The 18,121-nt window shown below is 44.4% G+C and overlaps 2 protein-coding genes across 3 annotated transcripts; one reads left to right on the top strand and one right to left on the bottom strand.

Annotated features, from left to right (window-relative positions):
• Positions 1 to 9: 9 nt before the first annotated feature.
• LOC109861433 (protein fem-1 homolog B-like) lies at positions 10 to 5,099 on the top strand. Of its 2 annotated transcripts, none has more exons than XM_020441082.1 (10): positions 10 to 731; positions 1,182 to 1,359; positions 1,453 to 1,670; positions 1,791 to 2,137; positions 2,221 to 2,381; positions 2,745 to 3,049; positions 3,346 to 3,575; positions 3,655 to 3,771; positions 3,849 to 3,958; positions 4,040 to 5,099. In XM_020441082.1, exons 1-10 carry the CDS (start codon positions 588 to 590, stop codon positions 4,195 to 4,197), a joined length of 1,968 nt encoding a protein of 655 aa, XP_020296671.1. In that variant the 5' UTR covers positions 10 to 587; the 3' UTR covers positions 4,198 to 5,099. The 2 variants fall into 2 exon arrangements, with proteins under 2 accessions (XP_020296671.1, XP_020296664.1); XM_020441075.1 differs by lacking the exon at positions 10 to 731 and adding an exon at positions 748 to 1,045.
• A 1,924-nt stretch (positions 5,100 to 7,023) lies between these two features.
• Positions 7,024 to 18,101, bottom strand: LOC109861453 (protein decapentaplegic-like). Its single transcript, XM_020441117.1, has 4 exons — positions 16,968 to 18,101; positions 15,765 to 16,794; positions 11,145 to 11,566; positions 7,024 to 8,095 (listed from the first exon to the last, which is right to left on the bottom strand). Exons 3-4 carry the CDS (start codon positions 11,533 to 11,535, stop codon positions 7,236 to 7,238), a joined length of 1,251 nt encoding a protein of 416 aa, XP_020296706.1. The 5' UTR covers positions 11,536 to 11,566; positions 15,765 to 16,794; positions 16,968 to 18,101; the 3' UTR covers positions 7,024 to 7,235.
• Positions 18,102 to 18,121: the final 20 nt, after the last annotated feature.

Below are 18,121 nucleotides of genomic sequence, written 5' to 3'. Positions count from 1 at the left end.
TCCGAGTCCTCTGCTGCGTGACGCGTCTCCTGCGTGCATGCGTCGTGTTGACCGTCTGTCCGTCAAGGTGGAAAGAGAGAGATTACAATTCATTATCACGGATGTAAACAATGAGCGAGCTCGATCGCGATATGAATGAAACGGATTTATCCGGACGTTATGATACCAGGGTCGAGCGAGCCGAGCGAGCGGCCGAACGATCGCGAACGGGGGATTATCTCGCGATTCCGAGCGTTTTGGAGCAGCGGCGCGTTTGACATTGAATGATCGGAACAACAAAGGAGCACACGCGGGCGGCGCAAAAACCGCTTTGTTGTGGTTATTTTTACATCGGGGAATTTAATATACATACTTTTGCGTGCAACACTCTTAAAATAGAGCCGCGATCGCGGCGTGGCGTTGTATCTTCCGCGCTCTGCCAAAGAGCGAGGACCATGTGTTTTGAGGTTACCAGAATCCCGAGTGATTTCGGTTTGAGTCTCGAATATTCTCGTATAAATAATTGTTAAGATTTTTCGTTGCAATCCCCGAAAGAGAAAGAGAGAGAGAGAAGGAGAGACAAGAGAGTGAAAAAGGGACAGGGAGAAATGGACACTGCGTGCGAAATAGACGACATTCAGCAGTCGTTGATCAAGCGAATTTATTATCTGGCACGAGACGGAATGGGGATGGCACTTTACACTCTGCTGAGCGACAAATCCGAAACGGACGTGAATTATCTGATTAATCAGGTGAACCGATTGCGTCATTGTCTTATTTGCAAAAGTTACGTGATTATTTTGTCACTCGATTAGGTTAGAACATTCGACACGATTTTAAACTGAAATGTCGATTTCTCAAAATAGACACGATGATTTTACTGGTTTTTGGAAATTTTTCTTTTTTTTTTTTTATTAATATACATTTAATTAATCCGGAGCGTTGTTGCATTTTGCGTAAACACACACGCGCACACGCACAAAGATCTTCTGTACGTGAGCGGTTGACACAAAGAATAATTTCTAAATTTGGAATACACCAGGCTTCTTTGTCTTTAAAACCGAGAGTATGTCATAAATTTCTATCTTCGTCGCTCCAACCGCATATTTCGTTCTTAACTAAAATATCAGCTGCGATTATTTAAAATTTGAGAAAGTGTTATTTTTTTTCTTTTACGAAGATGTTTGGATTTGTATTTACAGAAAGTTCTTGAAGATAATGGACAAAGGTGTACGCCCTTGATAGTGGCTGCGCGTTACGGACACAACAAAGTGGTCAGAATGTTGCTCGACAAATTTAAACCTGATTTAGAACAAGAAGGAACTGTCAAATTTAATGAACTTGTTATTGAAAGAGCCAGTGCGCTTTGGGCCGCAGCTGGTAAAAGTGACACACAAATCATTCAAAAGATACAAACAGATGTTTTCCTAATTCAGTTACAAGACTGATACTTGTGTAACATTTCTGTTGCAGGAGCGGGACATTTGAATGTTCTCAAAACTCTGGTGAGAGCCGGAGCAAATGTGAATCATCAAACAAAAACTGATTCCACTCCTCTCCGAGCGGCGTGTTTCAGTGGACGTTTAGATATTGTTAAATATTTGACCGATCATCAGGCAGATATAAATATTCCCAACATGTTCAACAACACTTGTCTCATGATAGCAGCGTACAAAGGATATCCTGATATTGTAAGAAAAAGAACTATTTAAAATTGATGCGAAACAAAGTATAGAAAATATTTACATACCTGGATTTAACAAATTAAACATCTAAAACCTGTGCTTTATGTAAAAAAAAAAACTCTTCAGGTGAAATTTCTCTTGGACAAAGGTGCGGATCCTAACAAGAAAGCGTATTGTGGAGCAACGGCGCTGCACTTCGCGGCGGAATCTGGCCACACCATCATCGTTAGCGACTTGTTAAAGTACGGAGCAAAAATGACGAAGAACGCTAGCGGCATGACACCTTTAATAACGGCCGCCGAGCGAACGCGAGGAAAAGTTGTTGATTGGCTGTGTTCACAAAAAATGTGCAAAGTGATGAGGGAAGAGATGATAGACGCTTACGAGTTGCTCGGAGCGTCTTACGCCAATGACAAAGATAACTATTGCCTGACCAAGGCGTACAAGTACCTGCATCTAGCAATGAAATTAAGGTAGACCGCATTTATCATGAGTTTTTCTTCTAGACATTTCTGTGTCTGTGATTTTTTTTATCGCATGTGTCTTTCTATCGCAGGTATAGTGATACTAATAATATTATACATAAGAAATTAGGTTCACCTATAAAGGCGTACGAAAACTGGAGAGAGTGCGAAACGCTAGAAAGATTAGAAAGCATCAAAAACAATCCCAATGCGATACACATGGAGTCACTCGCTATTCGAGAGAGAATATTAGGTAGACACACACGCACAGATTGTTGTTGCGCGACCTCGTTGTTGTTAATCGCGCGATGGTTAAGCTTTTCGCTATCGGAATTATTAAGAGTTTCTCCTGTGTTGTTTTTCACATTGTTTTGCGACGTGATTGACCACGTGACTGTGCGTATACAAAGGAGAGCAAACATGTGATCTAACCTCATCTCAAGTTTTGCTCTGCGCATACGCTCTATTGTGCGGAGTGGGAGTAAGAAGCTTTAACTATAGCGAGATTTGAAACCGGCGACTTAACAATAACGTGATCTTACTTTTATACAAAATGTGATTACACTTGTGTGTGTGGATGCTTTTTCGAAAGAAGGAATTCTTTCTCGTTTGCTAGGTACTCATAATCCGGAACTGCCACATCCCATAGTATTCAGAGGCGCTATATTCGCGGATTACGCCAGATTCGACAGGTGTATAGATCTGTGGCTGCACGCTCTGCAATTGCGACAACTCAACAACGTGTCCATCTCGACGGATCTTCTACGATTTGCGCAGGTTTTCTCGCAGATGATACACGTGGGCGTCGGTCTGGATCTTTCGCAGGTGATAAACGTGTTGGACGCGAGTGTTATGGAGCTAAGCAGAAACAAGGCTAAGATTCAAAATCCGAGTCCCAAAGACGACGTTGAACGATGCGTTGTAAGTTCATTGAAAAAAAAAAAAAAACACTTCGCGTCCTAAGGGTCGTATTCTTTTTTTTTTGTTTTTTTACAATACAGTCGCTTGTATTGAAAGTTACTGGTGTGCGCGAAATGATTATTAGAAAGCACGCGTGCTTTTTTGTTTATTTGATGCAGTTATTTCTGGAATCATCGAAGTATCCGGTGAATGCGCGCGCACCGGACAACGATAATACGCGCGATTGCGTGCTGTATCGTCCCCGAGAAAAACGGGGAAAAACTATTTCTATATATTCAGAAGTAATGTCTGCATAGGAAGAAATGGAATCGAACATCACAACGACTCTGTACATTCTGACGATTCTAACGAAACTGATGACGCTGAACGGGAACAGAGGCAATGAGGAAGAGTTGTCGCGAGCGCATCAACTTGTGCACAAATTGTGCGCGTTGAAAGTGTGCTTGAAGGACGGCCAGACTCTGTTGCACCTCGCGGTGAACTCTGAAACTCCAGTCGACGATTTTCACACTAACGATGTCTGCAAGTACGTCGCGTGGAAACCTGCAACAACCGAGTGATCACAAAAAAAAGAAAAAGAAAAACTAATTGTTTCGCCTTTACAGGTTCCCATGCGCAGCTACGGCAAAATTATTAATTCGCTGCGGCGCCGATGTAAACGCGATGGATAACAAAAGAAACACACCGCTTCACATCATTGTTGGTTACGGCAAACCGATCAGGTGCGCGATATAAAAATTACTCATCGAGCATTTAACTAAATCTTTACAACGTTCTAATGATTTGTTAATTTATTCAGCGACTTCGCGACTTTGCACGCAATCATAATGAATCTCATAGAAGCGGGAGCGCACATGGATACTGTAAATAACAAGGGACGCACTCCGTACGAGACGGGTACTACGACAGGTAAATCCGATTTTGATTATCTTTTTCGCAACACGGTTTCCCCCGAGCCACACTTGGCCGATATTCAATTTCTTATTTTAGGTGTAGCCAAAATAATATTGCGAACTCAGACAAAATTGTCATTAACGTGTATGGCGGCCAAAGTGATCAAGACCTACAACCTGCCTTACTCCGGTCACGTTCCGCGCTCGCTCGAGAGCTTTATAGAACTGCACGGGCCCGGATTGTATCAGAGTTGACGTTACTGCGACATTCTCGACTCGTCGCGTATAAATATGATACGAACGTTATAACATCACGCATAGAAATCGCAACGAGATCGACGAATAATCCACATTTTGACAATATATACTCTTCCGAATGTCGCGCGCACTGATTTTTACTGCGCGAGATACGCTAATCATTGTCAAAAAAAAAATATCTCTGTTCAGTGAAAAAAAAACAAACTATTTGAATGATTACGAGGCTATTTTATAATTCTCTCAGTTTTCGTTATTGAGAAGTTTTTGCTACTTATAAATGTAATTACTGTGATAAATAAAAAAAAAAAAAAACAATTCAGACTAAAATAAAGTTTGTAGACTTTTAGGGCGAAGAAGTGTATAGTGTGGAGAGTTTAAACTTTTAGATATAATATATATATATAATACACATATATATATATACGCTCTCGTGATGCTATAATAGATTTATTTAATATTTACACACGCATATATTCTGTATACAATCGTAGAACGCTAACGAAGTAATGGTAAAACATATAATAAGTAAGAATATACAAATATTACGCACAAATACTTTACAACAACGTATTAATTACGTATTATTTACATGTTTACAGACTCGGCTTTTATCATCCGCTCTTTATTTTACACATTTTACAACGGCGCTCGCTTATCGATAACACTTCTGTACAAATATACACGTGTGTTCGAAAATCGTTTGGCAAAGAGAAAAGAAGAGTAAAAAATAAATAGTAATCCTTATAAGCAGGTACAATTTTATTCGTGGCGTCAGAAATTTTTTTTTCTTTTTTTTCACGTAGATACACATTCGCTCTCTGTATTTATTTTATCGGAGAAAAACCGAATGCACACTTTTTCTTCGTAGTTCCGTGTTATTAGGGTGCGACGTATCAACGGACAACGCCGATTTCTAAATTTTCGCATTTAAATTTCCGCTGCCCTGTACCTTTAGTCATTCGAAACAAAAAAACATTGCAACGATATATTTCGATATTTCGCGAAGAGACGCAAATATCTAACATATATATATGTATATATATATATATATATACATATACAGACAATTGCGCAGCAAAATAACCACCTGACCAGATAGCCATTTACATCTGACAAATGCTATTTTTCTGGCACAATTGCTTTGATGCGATATTGACGAAATTTACTTGAAAGTTTTATTAATTAATTAAAAGTTTTATCAATATAAATTTAATTTTAAAAAATTTCGCGCGCAGAATCTATATTTTGAAAATTTTGTTAAGTTAAATATAAAATAATGACTCATTATTGGATTATAGTTGCCATCGAGCATTTAAAACAATAAAATACTTCAACACAAGACGAGTGCCAAGTCTCGATAGATGGAATATTTCCATTTCAAAGTCCACGGTGTCTCGTATTTTCCGTGTCTTCTTGATACACCTGTTGCGTATTCGGTTAATAAATAATCGTTCATGACGCGAGTGACGTATCGAGCATACACGATAATAATAATAACGAAATATTAAAAATATTAAAAATATTTAAAAAATGTTAAGTGTTCTTTATTGGCAAGAGATCTTTCTTTGCACGAGATCTGTATCGGAAGAGTTCTTTTTTTTATTATATATCTTTTTATTTATATTATCTGATATTATTGGTAATATATATATTTATGTGTATGTAAAGTTGACACAATGTGTTTTTGGTAAAAATTACATGTTCCATACATGTGATTAGAATCGATTAGAGAAAAATCACCGCTGACTTTTCCTCGTGTAAAATCTGGCAGCAGAGAATGATCCGCTGACGTAGGGTGCGTTTGCTTTGGGCGCTTGCGTGCTTCGGGTCCGTCTTTTATTGCTCTTCGAATGTAGAACAAAGATAGACTGGACGCTCAAAGCGCGTGAGCGCCCGAAGCAAACGCCGCACCTGTAGAGTGAGAATAGGGAATCGGCCGCGTTCAGCGGAATCGAACGCTTAGTAAACACTTTGTGACTGTTGTCGTTGGTGGCTTGTGTAATTTTACAGTTGCAACAGATCTAGAGAAATAGACCAATCATCAAACAAAGCGCTGAATTCTGCCGAACGTGGCGCAATAAATTTCCGCGTTTATACACACTTAAAGATAAACTTAAGAGACACTTGTTTGCGCATTATACCTGTCTTTCTACAAAGATTCGGGAGACGCTGGGCGAATGTTACAAACAAAAAACAAACAAAAAATGTTGCAAAATTGTACCTTTCGGTCATCACCTTGCCGGACAAAAAGTTACTTCTATCGTCGTGTTCTTAATTGGCGATCCGCTTGTAACAAAGTTCATCAACTTTGCTAACGTTGATTGGAACGGCTGAATCATTGCGCTGTCCAGATACGACGCCGTTATCATCACTCTCGATCAATCTCGGTGATGATCTGGCAATTGTTGCGATTGCCAGTAAGTTGGTTCTGCCACAATTCGTAGCTAGATTACACGTTGTGGATTGAGAAACAGTTGCCAATTGTCTCTTAGGCGGAGTAAACTCGAAAACAAATTTCCGATTATCTCGTAAGTTTAAACTTTCTCTAATTCGCTATCAGTCATGGATTTATTCGTAAAACTTATTTATTTAAAAAAAAAAACAAAAAAAAAAAAAAAAACAAGGATTCACTTCCGACGACCGATATTTCGAGCATGCGGTGCAAAAAGTTCGTACATCCTCACACGTCCGATTGTGTTGTAAACTAAATTTCCGGTTTTTGGTTCACGCGAGAACTCTCGATATACGGATGAAATCACGGACATTTAACGTCGTAAGTGTAAACAACTTAACACCGTTCGTACTCGCACGTTGTGTTCTATCTTTTTTTTTTTTTTTTACTCAATACACCCACAAAAAACAAACACGATGAACGCGTATGTAAACACGTCGGCCCTTGCAGCGCGCGAAAACTAACATATCTCTTTCTTTGTCCTGTCGCCGCGCTGCTTCGCAAGTCGTTTCTCGATGAAACGACGAGAACACGAATCTCGCACGCCGCCGACTAAAAGAGGAGACACCGCGGCCCGTGAGTCTCAGCGGCAGCCGCATCCGAGGACCGACATGTCCTGATAGTTCTTTAACACCACCTTGTTCTCCTCATCCAGATAGAGCATAGAAATCGAGCTGAGCAGAGTTGGCACGCAACACGCCTTTGGCACCATCGTCGGCTTGGTCGAGTAAACGAGCGTCTGGACGATCGCGTGATTCGTCGAGTTCAGATGGTCCGCAAGAGGAAACGGGCAATCACCGTGGCAGTAGAAGGCGTCGTATCCGGGCGGCGCAACAATCCAGTCGTTCCAACCAACATCCACGAAGTCAACGTACAGCGGATGCCGACGACAATTCTCGCGTCCGTCCTTCCGCCGATTTTTGCGAAGGGCGGCCCGTCTGGCACGCCGCTCCATTATCTGATTCGCGGTCGCCATTTTGTAGCGGCCGTCGTCCATGTATGTGAGAAGCATCGGACGGTTGACCACCCACGCGTCCGCGTGCTCGTCCGCGGCCCGCTTCAGTCGCACGTGTTCCCGCTGCTCGACGGGCGCACCCTTCACATCGGTCACGTGCACCAACAACCCGTGATTGTCACGGTGATTCTTCATCCACCTTGCAACGGCCGGATGCACGTCAAGACTGATCGTGTAGTTCTGCGTCATGTTGATCACCTTGCTGTCGATCAGCCGCAGTATCGGTTTGCTGCGACCCTTTGTGCCCGGCCGCATTATGTCGTACACCATCACTCGGCAGCGATTCGATTTACCCTCGACGCTTGGCATCGCGACGCGCGCCAGATTCAGTTCAGCCGCCTGTAGACTCTCGCTGTCGGGAATCTTGCTCACGTCAAAGTGCAGCCGAACGCGGTTCGGGTTCTTAAACTTGTGATCCAAGTCGCTCTCTGAAAAAAAAAAAAAAAAAAAAACAATACAATACGATTTAAACGTACAAGTCGCAATACAAATTAGTGAAAAAATTAATTTCAAGGAGCGTCTTTTCGCTTGTAAGTGTGCGCACGACTCGGGAAGTGAATTAATTAATCAAGTTTAACACACGGTATGACAAAGAAAGGAATTAACACGCATCTTTAAGATACAAGGTGGAGAGACGAGACATCGCTTTTTCGCGTTGCGGACGTAAAACTGTTTTTTTTTTTTTTTTTTTTTTTTAATTAAAAGTCTCTCTTGGACGCACAATTACCTCATCCAGGTCCCGATCGAACGTAGGATAAATCACGAATCTTGTTTTTATGAGAGACTGTTTAGAAATTCAATAGGCAAAGGCGATTCTTTAAATTTCCTGTTGCTCTCTCGCCGGCGAGATTTAATCGCAGACAAGTTTATTTATATTTATGGCATTTGTATATTAATAAGAATTGCTGCCGGAATGATCTCTCCCACGTGACCCGACGTGTCAGTCTTTTTCTACGACGCGCGCGTAATTTAGGTTTTACGCTTCTGGGAAAACAGCTAATAAGAGTTAAGATCTATGACGCAGTTTGCGATCCTCTGAAACGGCTCGAAAAACAGCGGATTGCAAGAGCGGCGGCTTGCAGCAGTCCATAAACGCAGCGGGTAATATGTATGTAAATTTCGTAAGAGACGATGTTGCACACACGGACACACCCGCCGATATGCAGGCATGCCGCATACATCATCCGCACACGCGGAGAATCTAGCGATTGTGTGTGATGGAAGCGAGGTAGACGGTAAAAATGTCAAAGGACTCCTATCCTCGTTGTTAGACGAACCATCTTTCTGGGACTGCATTTTACGCGCGATCCATTTCCACACGGGAAGGGATCGATCGCGTTCCGATTTCGTCGCGATGATGAAATTTCTTTTCACGATCTACCTGAACGATTTTTCATTTACAAACATTGTTTTATCTGTTCGTAGAATTTCGTTAAATATCACATTTCGCGATCGATCGTCATCGCCCGCTTCGAAAATTTTTCTCTTCTCTTCCCCCGATCGACAATGTGATCGTTCAATGTGTTACATCAGATCGTGCAAAGAAAAAGAAAAAAAAACACAAAGCCGTGTGTGTAATCTCCGAGTTATTGAAATGTATCGTTTGTAAACAAAATAAAACGTGAGCGCTTTTTTTAGCACACACTGACGCGCCACATGGAGCGTCGGCCGTCAGAATTTCATTTGCGAAGCGTAGCTACGTCGAGAATTCCTGCGCCTGAGAGAGGCTCTATAGCGTCGGGAACTAATAATAATCGGAGATTGTTGTGAATGAAAAAAAAACAAACCGCTGAATTGGAGGCGCAAATTACTTCTCACGTTGTGATTTCATCGACGCCCGGATTTTGTTTCACGTTGGGATCTCGTTTTCTTTCGCGCGCGCGAGAAGATAACAATAAAACGGCTGTACAGATAAACATGTGTAAACGTTTGTGTGCGAGCAGAGAACGGGGAGGAGGGAGGGACAAATATCTGCGTTTTTATTAAAAGAAAAAGCGCTTTCGTCTCTATCTATCTATGAAAAACAAATGCATCAACGTGTTTTCTAGCGCGGTACCAGTCTAATTTCTTTCTAATTTCTTTCCATCTTTCTAATTTCCTGCTATCTTCATCGCTCCGAGCACTTTCTCCTTCTGATTATGTCATCCCCGTAAAGTGCCTCGACTGCTTTTAGTGGTCTCTTGTTCTCGGGATTATCTGGAATAGCGATGCTATCCGCTGACAATGACATGGGATCGGGAACGATGATCGGTCGAAGAGACGAGAGAATGTCGGACCGCCCAGACCTTTTAATATCCGGATGTGAATCATTGTGGTACGGAAGCTCTCTCTCTCTCTCTCTCTCTTTCTCGGGTCTCTCTCGAGAGCGAAAGGTAGCGGAGACTCTCCGGATAGTCTCTTCGGACATTCCAAGTTGGTCTCATCATCGAGCGATAATACCGCCGCTAAAGAAGATGGACCGTGTAAGAAGCTGAGTCTTTATTGTTTCTTTTTTCTCTTGCTAGAAGGAACCCTCCCGCGTGGGGGCACACAATCGGATCGAGCCCACACGGCACGTTCTCGACAATCACCGTGGACCGAAAAGCCCTTTGTCGGTTGAACCACCATGAAATCGTTGAGAGATGCCTTTCTTTTCCTTTTCACACGAAGGGAGACGAAGTCGCGCGAACGTAACGTATTATTTTGTGTGGAACTCTTCTGAAGAAAAGAGCTCCCTCTAAAAGACCCTTAAATTCACGTGGAACAAGGGATTCTACATGAGAATTCAATATTGTTCTCTTTCCGAATCAATATTTTCCGTTGAATTATATTACAAATCTTCTTTTAGAGAAATACAAATAAACCCCGGAGATAATACAAACCGCGTGAGATCGCACAATCGGATCGTGGAGACGGCACCGGGAGGGGGGAAAAAAAAGAACGAATTTGTCGAAAATCCACGTTTCATTCACGTTTCTCGCCGCGCGCGCGCGCGCACACTGTTCGAATGACGATTGATAACGAGCGCATTGCATTCCATTTACTACTGCACTTTCACTGAGAGACGAAAGAGTCGCCAACCTGTTTTCGAATTACAAATCCTAACTAACGCTAGTTTTCTCACCATCACGTTCGCGTGATTCGCGAATGTTTAGGCGTGAAAAACATATGCGTAAATAATATAACAATATTCTGTTCGACTCTTAAACTTATTCACGATGTGGAATTTCTTATAAAACCTCATAACTTTAAGATAAACACAGATAAATTGTTTTTTTTTATCTTATCGGAGCTGTATTAGCTAAGCGTAACTTTTGTGTAAACGTATATCTCGTCCCTTACATTCCTTAGATAATCCCGTTTCTTAGATAATAAACGTTTAGAGACTAGTTTCATAATTCGTAAGCAAGTTGTTATCCTCTCTCCCCTCTTCTGTTTCGCGTCTCGTATTTTGAAATTAATTCGCTCGACTGACAAAGAGAATACAAACCCACTCACCGATGTGTGGAAACGTGCGAACGGTGTTGGCCGATCGCGCGTGAATGCCTCGTTTCGCGATGTCAGTGGTGCCGATCGCGTTCTGACGCTCGTAGAGCTTCCTGAGTGATTGCGGAACGTGCGCCGGGCCCTGCGGCTTGGGTTTCTTCGTTAAACCGAGCAGAGGGAGCAGACTGGCTTCCATCCCGGCGATCACCTGTTCGCGCTCTTTCCCTTCGAGACGTTTCGATGACGACGGTAATGACAATAACGACGACGACGACGACGACGATGACGATGTTGCTGTTGTGTTCGTGTTGATGCGTAAGCTCGCCTCTGCGTTAGCATTCGCACTTGTTAGCAGCGCGACTGCTGCTACGAGCACCAATTTCAGCAGCGGCGACATGCGCATCGTGATGTCGTCACTCACTGACGTTACCTCCCTGAAAGCGAAAAAAAACAAACTTGCTGAAAAGAGTGGATTAATAAAAAAAAAAACAACGAATTGGCGAAAACTGTTGGAAACAATTGGCTTCCCTATCGTTGCGTTAATTATTCTGTCGCGCGATCTAAGTTACCCGCGAAACTGACTTTTTATTACAAAATCCGGCAATTGTTTTCCGTGACGAATAAGGAGAAATATTTGAATTATAATACAACTATGTAGCTTTGTGTGCAGAAAAACACAAAATTCAACACATCGCCCAAACTGATTAATTATCCCTGTTAGCTCTGACGTTCTGCAGAGCACGTCACGAAAGGTACTGAAGGAAACCCAACGGAAGATACCTCGATAGATGACCCTGTCTACAAGATTAGTAGAAAATGCTGATTGGTTCGAAGAATTTTGGGAAGGGATGAAAGAATCTTTTCCGAGATAAGACAATGGTTCCTTGAGAAAACACGCTTCGAAACATGTAGAATGCAAAGAATGATGAATCATGCAACGGCAAACATGCATTTTCCAAACAAAAAAAATAAAAAACTATTTCTGGTAACGATCAATCGTGCGAGATCATTTTTTAAATATTCTTTCGCAAAACAAACGCGCGCGTTTGTCATTCGTTCGCGATTGTTCGGTGGCTGTCGGAAATTTTTCACAATTTCTTCGATTTAGCGCGAAGGATTCCGATTCGATTGGCGATTCCTCGATTCGATCGCCAACAGGAGAGAATCGTCGAATCCGGGCTCGACTTCCAAAGTGATCGCTTTCTCTTACTCTCGACCGCGAACGGTTTTTTACGATCTTGTCAATGTTAAAATCCAAAAATATCTTGGAAAGTTCTCGAAGCGAATTAGACGACCGAGCAAAGCGCGAGGGAGACGCGCGGCTGTCACAAACGAATTTTTTTCTTTTTGAAAAATCTGTCGCAGTTTCGCATTTTCATTCTTTATATAAGAAGTTGAGTCACACAACACACGCTCGGGACGGGAGGGGGGAGGGAGGGACAAAACATTTCATTTGCTTAATTGCCTAATGTGTTTACGATATTTATGTTAATGCGGCGCGGAGTAACACACACGCCGGTACGTTTGTGCACAAAGTTCGCGGCTTCGGGAAAGATCGTGAAGCGGATCGATCGCGTGTGCGTAAAGCAAATGCGACTCGCGCAATTGACGCGTTCGGAGCTACGCGCGACACGCGATTGCCGCGTGTAATTTTCGAAATTACGGATCGGAACAATGTTCGCGCGTCGTGACATACTTGCTTGTGTGCATTATAACAGCCGGAGCTCCGACAAGTCGGACAAAACTGGTTTCAAGCGATTTTAAGCGCACGTTTCTCGCAAACGGCGGAATATTTATGCTCCGTGGCTCGGTCGCGCGCGCGCACGCAGCGCATTATCGGTGGATGTTAAACGGATATACATACACAAACACATATATGTATATATATATATATATATATATATATATGTATATGTATATTATACGTATTTCACTCTCGATTTCATTCAGCACAAAATGCCGAGAGACCGGCGAATGCCTTCCTGTTTTAAAACGAACGTTGACGCGAATCGGAGAGGAAACGCGTGACTGTGATGCGATTGCGAGAAGCAAAGCGAAAACAAGCTCCTTTTGTTTTACCGTACACGAAAAGGTTAAGCGCTATATAGAGAGTGCATCTCGCGTAACCGTTAAGTGGAAAAGTATGAGAGGCGACTATAAATACATCAAATTTAAAATACGTAAAATATCAATTTAGAAATTACGCAACTCTTCGGAGTGCGTGCGCGTGTTTACGATTTTTTATGTTTTTTAATCACACAAATTCCGAAATGTCTCGACTATTTTTTTTTTTTTTTTATTCCGCAGACGTCTCGAATTCGAGATTTAATTGTATCTCGATTAATCCGTACGCACGTGAGGCCGCGGAAAAAAACACGAGGCGTTGGAATAAATCACAATACGTAATGAACAAACTCTGAGATACATTATTAGCTACATGAGATGCCACCTCTTCTAATTCTAATTGAAGGCGCGTGATATTTTTCCTGTTTTTTACGATTTTGTAAACACGCGCACGCGTGCAAAAGCACGCGAGTTCTCGGTATTCGTGCGAATATACGTTTGGCATACTCATCAATAGCGATGCTAACGCGCGCGCTAATTAAGTCTAATAATTCTCTTCGCAGAAAGACGTCCGACACGCGCATATAATATCATCCTCTTCCCGCTCCCCATTTCCTGACGCTTTCTTCCGCCACTCGAATAGCACACGAAATGTATTTAACTCATTGCGCACAAAAGAGAGTATGTTTCATACAGCGACGGCGCATGGAAAAAAAATTTGCCAGACTAGCGAGAAAATTTTGCTAAGACTGTTTTGGGTTTTTTGCCAACAAAATGTTTTGTCGACGAGACAAAAGACTTGGGAAACTGAACGAGTTTTCTTGCTGATGACCGTATAATGGCAAAAAAACTTGTTTTCCGTGTCGGAACTCTTTCTCGTTATACTATTGCACATTTTGATTATCATCCACCGAGATGTCATTCTCTGCATTTTTTAGTTTTAAAACAATAATGTTTTTCTTTATGCAACTTTTATTACAATCACGTAACTCAATGATGACAACAAAGAGTCGATCAAATGACAGTCTGTTTAGCGAAAGAACGAAGATGAGACTGGGACAGAAAGAGGTTTCCCGACAACTCAATTAATTTTTTAATCGAAAAACTAAAATCGAATTACGCGACTCGCGATTACGCGTCTTCGCTCGCGTATGATGACAGCGGGATACAATATGGCGGTTTGTACCGCTCGGTGGGATACGCACCGTTCCAGGTGAATCGCGCGGGCCCGCACGAGGGCTCGCGGGGACCTCTCGTGCGGCCCTGGCTACAAACACACAGAGACCGGGTAGAAAGGTTGGTGGGACCAGAGCCAAGCTGTCTGCCGCCGCTGCCTCTCGCGCGCTCGCCTCTCTCGCGACCGCCGGGAGCGACGCCGAGCCGCGCGCGACTCTCGTTGCGCTTTAAAGTTAAGTAACACGCAGAGATATCCTTTCTTCGCGCCTCTCTCGCGCGAGACCAACTTGTTTTTCAAGGACAATGAATTTACCGATGGACGCATTCGCGCGGAAAAAGGCTCGTCACGCTTGCATTCCTCTCGCGGTGTATTATATGGTGTGGGCGCGGGCGCGCGCGCGCGCACGAGCGCGGATAAACACGTAGCAGCGGCGCAAACCAGCCGACCGCCCTTTCGTCGACCACCGGCGGTTGGATAGAGAGCGGACCTGCGTGAGGCCCCGCACAGGTATGCCGGGTCCGAAATACATCCCCGGAGTTTTACGAACGTTTTCGTGGGGACCACCCGCGTGCAAAGGCCCCTCCTTCCTCCTTGAACGTCTCGCGGATCGTTAATGGGGACCAGCGGGGTCGATTCCGCAGGAATTTACGCCGGGGTCTCTCTCCCGTCTTTGCCGGTCTCTAATCGAAGCGGTGCAGAAAAGCTGGCGGCAGAAATCTGCGGAGGCGAGAACGGCGATCGTCGGCGACGGCGGTAAACGGGCCGCCGCCGTCGCCTCCGCGCGTTTTCCCTTTGGCACCGCTTTACCTGGAAACAACATCGGACGAACGTGAACGGCGCGATTGGATTTGCATTCGCGCGCGCGCTTTGCCAGCGCTACGCTGGAATGCGACGCGCTGGAATATACAAGGATAAGGTCGGCGCGGTGCGGCGTTTCACGGTGCACCGGTGAAGCGCGCGCGGAGAGTCTCACATACAGCGTAGGCACGTCATCGTCTAAAATAATCGGGCCGGGGGGTGACGGCGGGGCGGCGACGAGGTTGACGGCGGCGGCGACAATGAGCGCGGCGGCGGTTGAGGAAGAAGTGGGTCGGAGAGTAGAGCGGTGGAACGCCGATCGGAAAGAAAGGAAATAGAAGAAGGAATCTCGCGGTCGCGCGGCGAGCGCGCCTCGTCAAGCAAAGAGAGAGAAACACAGCGGGGAAAAAAATTAAAAACGAGAGAAATAAAGCGGGAGAGAAGGTTGGTTGAGAAAGAAAGATAGAGAGAGAGAGAAGGAAAAAGAGTGAGAGAGAGAAAAATAAAGAGACACGACGTATAGATTGTGCGCTCGATCGCGCGCTCGCGTGCGAGAAAGAGAGAGAGGAAGAAAGACAGGAATCTTTGCTCACCTAACTAATCGCGAGTCCGTAGTTCGAGCAGCCACGGCATCTCAACGAGGGGCTCCCACGGCTACACCACGCGTAACCTCACCTCACACTGGTCACCACTCGCGCGGTCCACAACGCAAAAACCAGGAGGGCACTCTCCGGTGTCCGTCGGTTCGCGGTAGGGGAACGCGGGGGGAGAAATAAACGGGGGTCCGCTTGAGAAGGGAAACGTCGAAGTGACGACTGGCTGGCTGTGTTTCTCGAAATCTGTGCTCGTAAGAATTGTTATTCTTCCTCGTTGCGCTCTTTTCCGCGGTACCATATACGTGTCTCGCGGCCGGACATCTGGAGAGCAAGGAGCGAGCGGCTCGCCGATCCTCTCTCGTCGATCAGGCGGTCATAACGCGCCGTGTGAATCGTGCGTGCTCTCTCGCGAGGAGAGGGAGGAAAGGAGATAGGGCCCTCCTTCGTACACCTGCGCGACCTATCAACAGGTCCCCCCGCACCATGCACGGCACGCACAGGGCACACGGAATCCGGCCTCGCCGAGTTCCAAGCCGATGCGCACGTATGCACGGATCTTCCTCCTCTTCTTTGCCGCTGTGCTCTGCCGCTTCTTCCTTCTTCTTCTTCTTCTTCCTCTTCTACCTGTTGATTCGTCGAGATATACGTCTCTCCTATGTTACAAGATACGACACTATTAATAATCGCCGCGCTACTATCGGAGAACACTCGCGCGTTTCTCCCGAGGTACGACGGACGCCACGCGACGTATCGCGACACACGGGAGCTGATTCTTGAATCCCGTGAATACGCGCAGACGAGAGCGAGCGAACTATCGCGAGGTTTATTAGGCAAGGCCGCGTTCAACGTGTGCTCTCGGACCCCGTTCCAGCGCGCTTCGTTCTACTGGCCCTTCCTTTTCCACGGGGCCCCCCCACTAGGCCGCCGATTCCAGGACCGCCGCGTAGATGCTCGCCGTCCTGGTGCATTCCGCAGCATCAATTCGCGCTTGTTTTCCTCTTCGAGACGCGGATTTTCCGGGAGAATCCTAAAAAAGTAATCTCTCGTATAACATCGACTTATCTAACTTTTACAAAAGCGCTTGTATATTTAAAATTACATTTAAAAACAATTCCAACGCGTTTGCGCCTCATATTCTGTAATACACAAGAGTAACATGTGCGTTTATAAGAACTTTATATTAAAAAAATTTATACGTACAATTAGAATCCGACGTTTGTATATTCCTCTCATGATCCGACTCTGTACCAGAGTTTGTCGAACCTCGTTGGGCGAGTAAAAATTTTTCAAATCAACGCGGGACTTAAGATCCTCATCGTTATATCAGACGGGTACCTCGCACAAAAGAACAAAATGGCGCCCCGCGGAAATGCAAGTTTCGTAAAAACGGAAGTGGGAGGCACGGAGATCGCAAGACGCTCCTGCGAGGCTCGCGCGTTCCTTGTTCCTCTCGACGGACGCGTCGTCGTCCCCGCTCGCACCGTCGTTCTCGGAAACTACCATATACTCACTCCTTCCAGCCAGTCTGCCGCTGCTGCGCCTCTCTCCTCTTCTCTCTGTCGGCCAGCGTTTCTCTCGCTCGCCCGCGAGAGTGGTCCTCAACCCTATTCCCTCGTTCATCTCTTCCCTGCCCAGCTCGGGAGGCACGTATCTTTCGCATACGCGCGATACACATCGGGTCCTAATCCGCTGAAAAAAAAAAAGAAAAGAAAAAGAAAAACGAATCGATCTCAGACTTCATTCGCGAGGATATCGGCGCGCTGTCACGTACAGGTTTTACCGGACAAGAATTCCGCGTGACTTGACGAACTTATTTGTGTTAATCCACGTATCTCTCTTCTGTACTACCTTCGTCTTCGAGAGCTCTCCTTCGTGTGAAGTATCGTTTTTTGCCGAGACCAGTAGAAGATGTTTGTACAAAATCTTATTTTCTTGGTTTTTTTTGTTTTTGTTTTTGTTTTTTTTTTTTTTTGAGGAGACGAACTTTCCTCGGCGCAACGGTCGAACTTTCCAACAACATTCTCTTCGGTCAAACTCGACAAATATATCGATATTTACTGCTGCGTGCACCATCTGTACTCTGCTGTGCGCGAATTCCAAATTACGTAGCTACGCGCGTGTTGTGTGTGTGTGTGTATTATGCAATTTTCTCAGCTATTTAGAAAGTCTAATTTATGTAATGCAATTTGTTATTGAAGTATCTCAATCGTTTTTGCAAATTCGAGCAAAACGCAGCGCGACACAAACGCGATGTAGTCGGCGCTTCGCTCTCGTGGAAAAGCAGCAAAATTCACCAGCAGAAGTCGCGGATATCGAATCGAAAATGCAGGAAGTGATTTTATCACTTATTGACA

This window comes from Pseudomyrmex gracilis, unplaced genomic scaffold (assembly GCF_002006095.1).
Source record: "Pseudomyrmex gracilis isolate BER0280 unplaced genomic scaffold, ASM200609v1 scaffold_9, whole genome shotgun sequence".
NCBI classification, from domain to species: domain Eukaryota; kingdom Metazoa; phylum Arthropoda; class Insecta; order Hymenoptera; family Formicidae; genus Pseudomyrmex; species Pseudomyrmex gracilis.
This window is presented reverse-complemented; position numbering and strand designations above follow the sequence as displayed.

What these genes read in the sequence shown, in the direction of transcription:
- LOC109861433 (XM_020441075.1), top strand. Translation starts at nt 851, where the DNA reads ATGATTTTACTGGTTTTTGGAAATTTTTCTTTTTTTTTTTTTATTAAT. An exon ending in CATCTAGCAATGAAATTAAG is followed by an intron (nt 2,138 to 2,220) that starts GTAGACCGCATT and finishes TTTCTATCGCAG; the next exon opens with GTATAGTGATACTAATAATA. An exon ending in GGTTACGGCAAACCGATCAG is followed by an intron (nt 3,772 to 3,848) that starts GTGCGCGATATA and finishes TAATTTATTCAG; the next exon opens with CGACTTCGCGACTTTGCACG.
- LOC109861453 (XM_020441117.1), bottom strand. Translation starts at nt 11,535, where the DNA reads ATGCGCATGTCGCCGCTGCTGAAATTGGTGCTCGTAGCAGCAGTCGCG. An exon ending in TCGCACGTTTCCACACATCG is followed by an intron (nt 8,096 to 11,144) that starts GTGAGTGGGTTT and finishes TTTTTTTTTCAG; the next exon opens with AGAGCGACTTGGATCACAAG.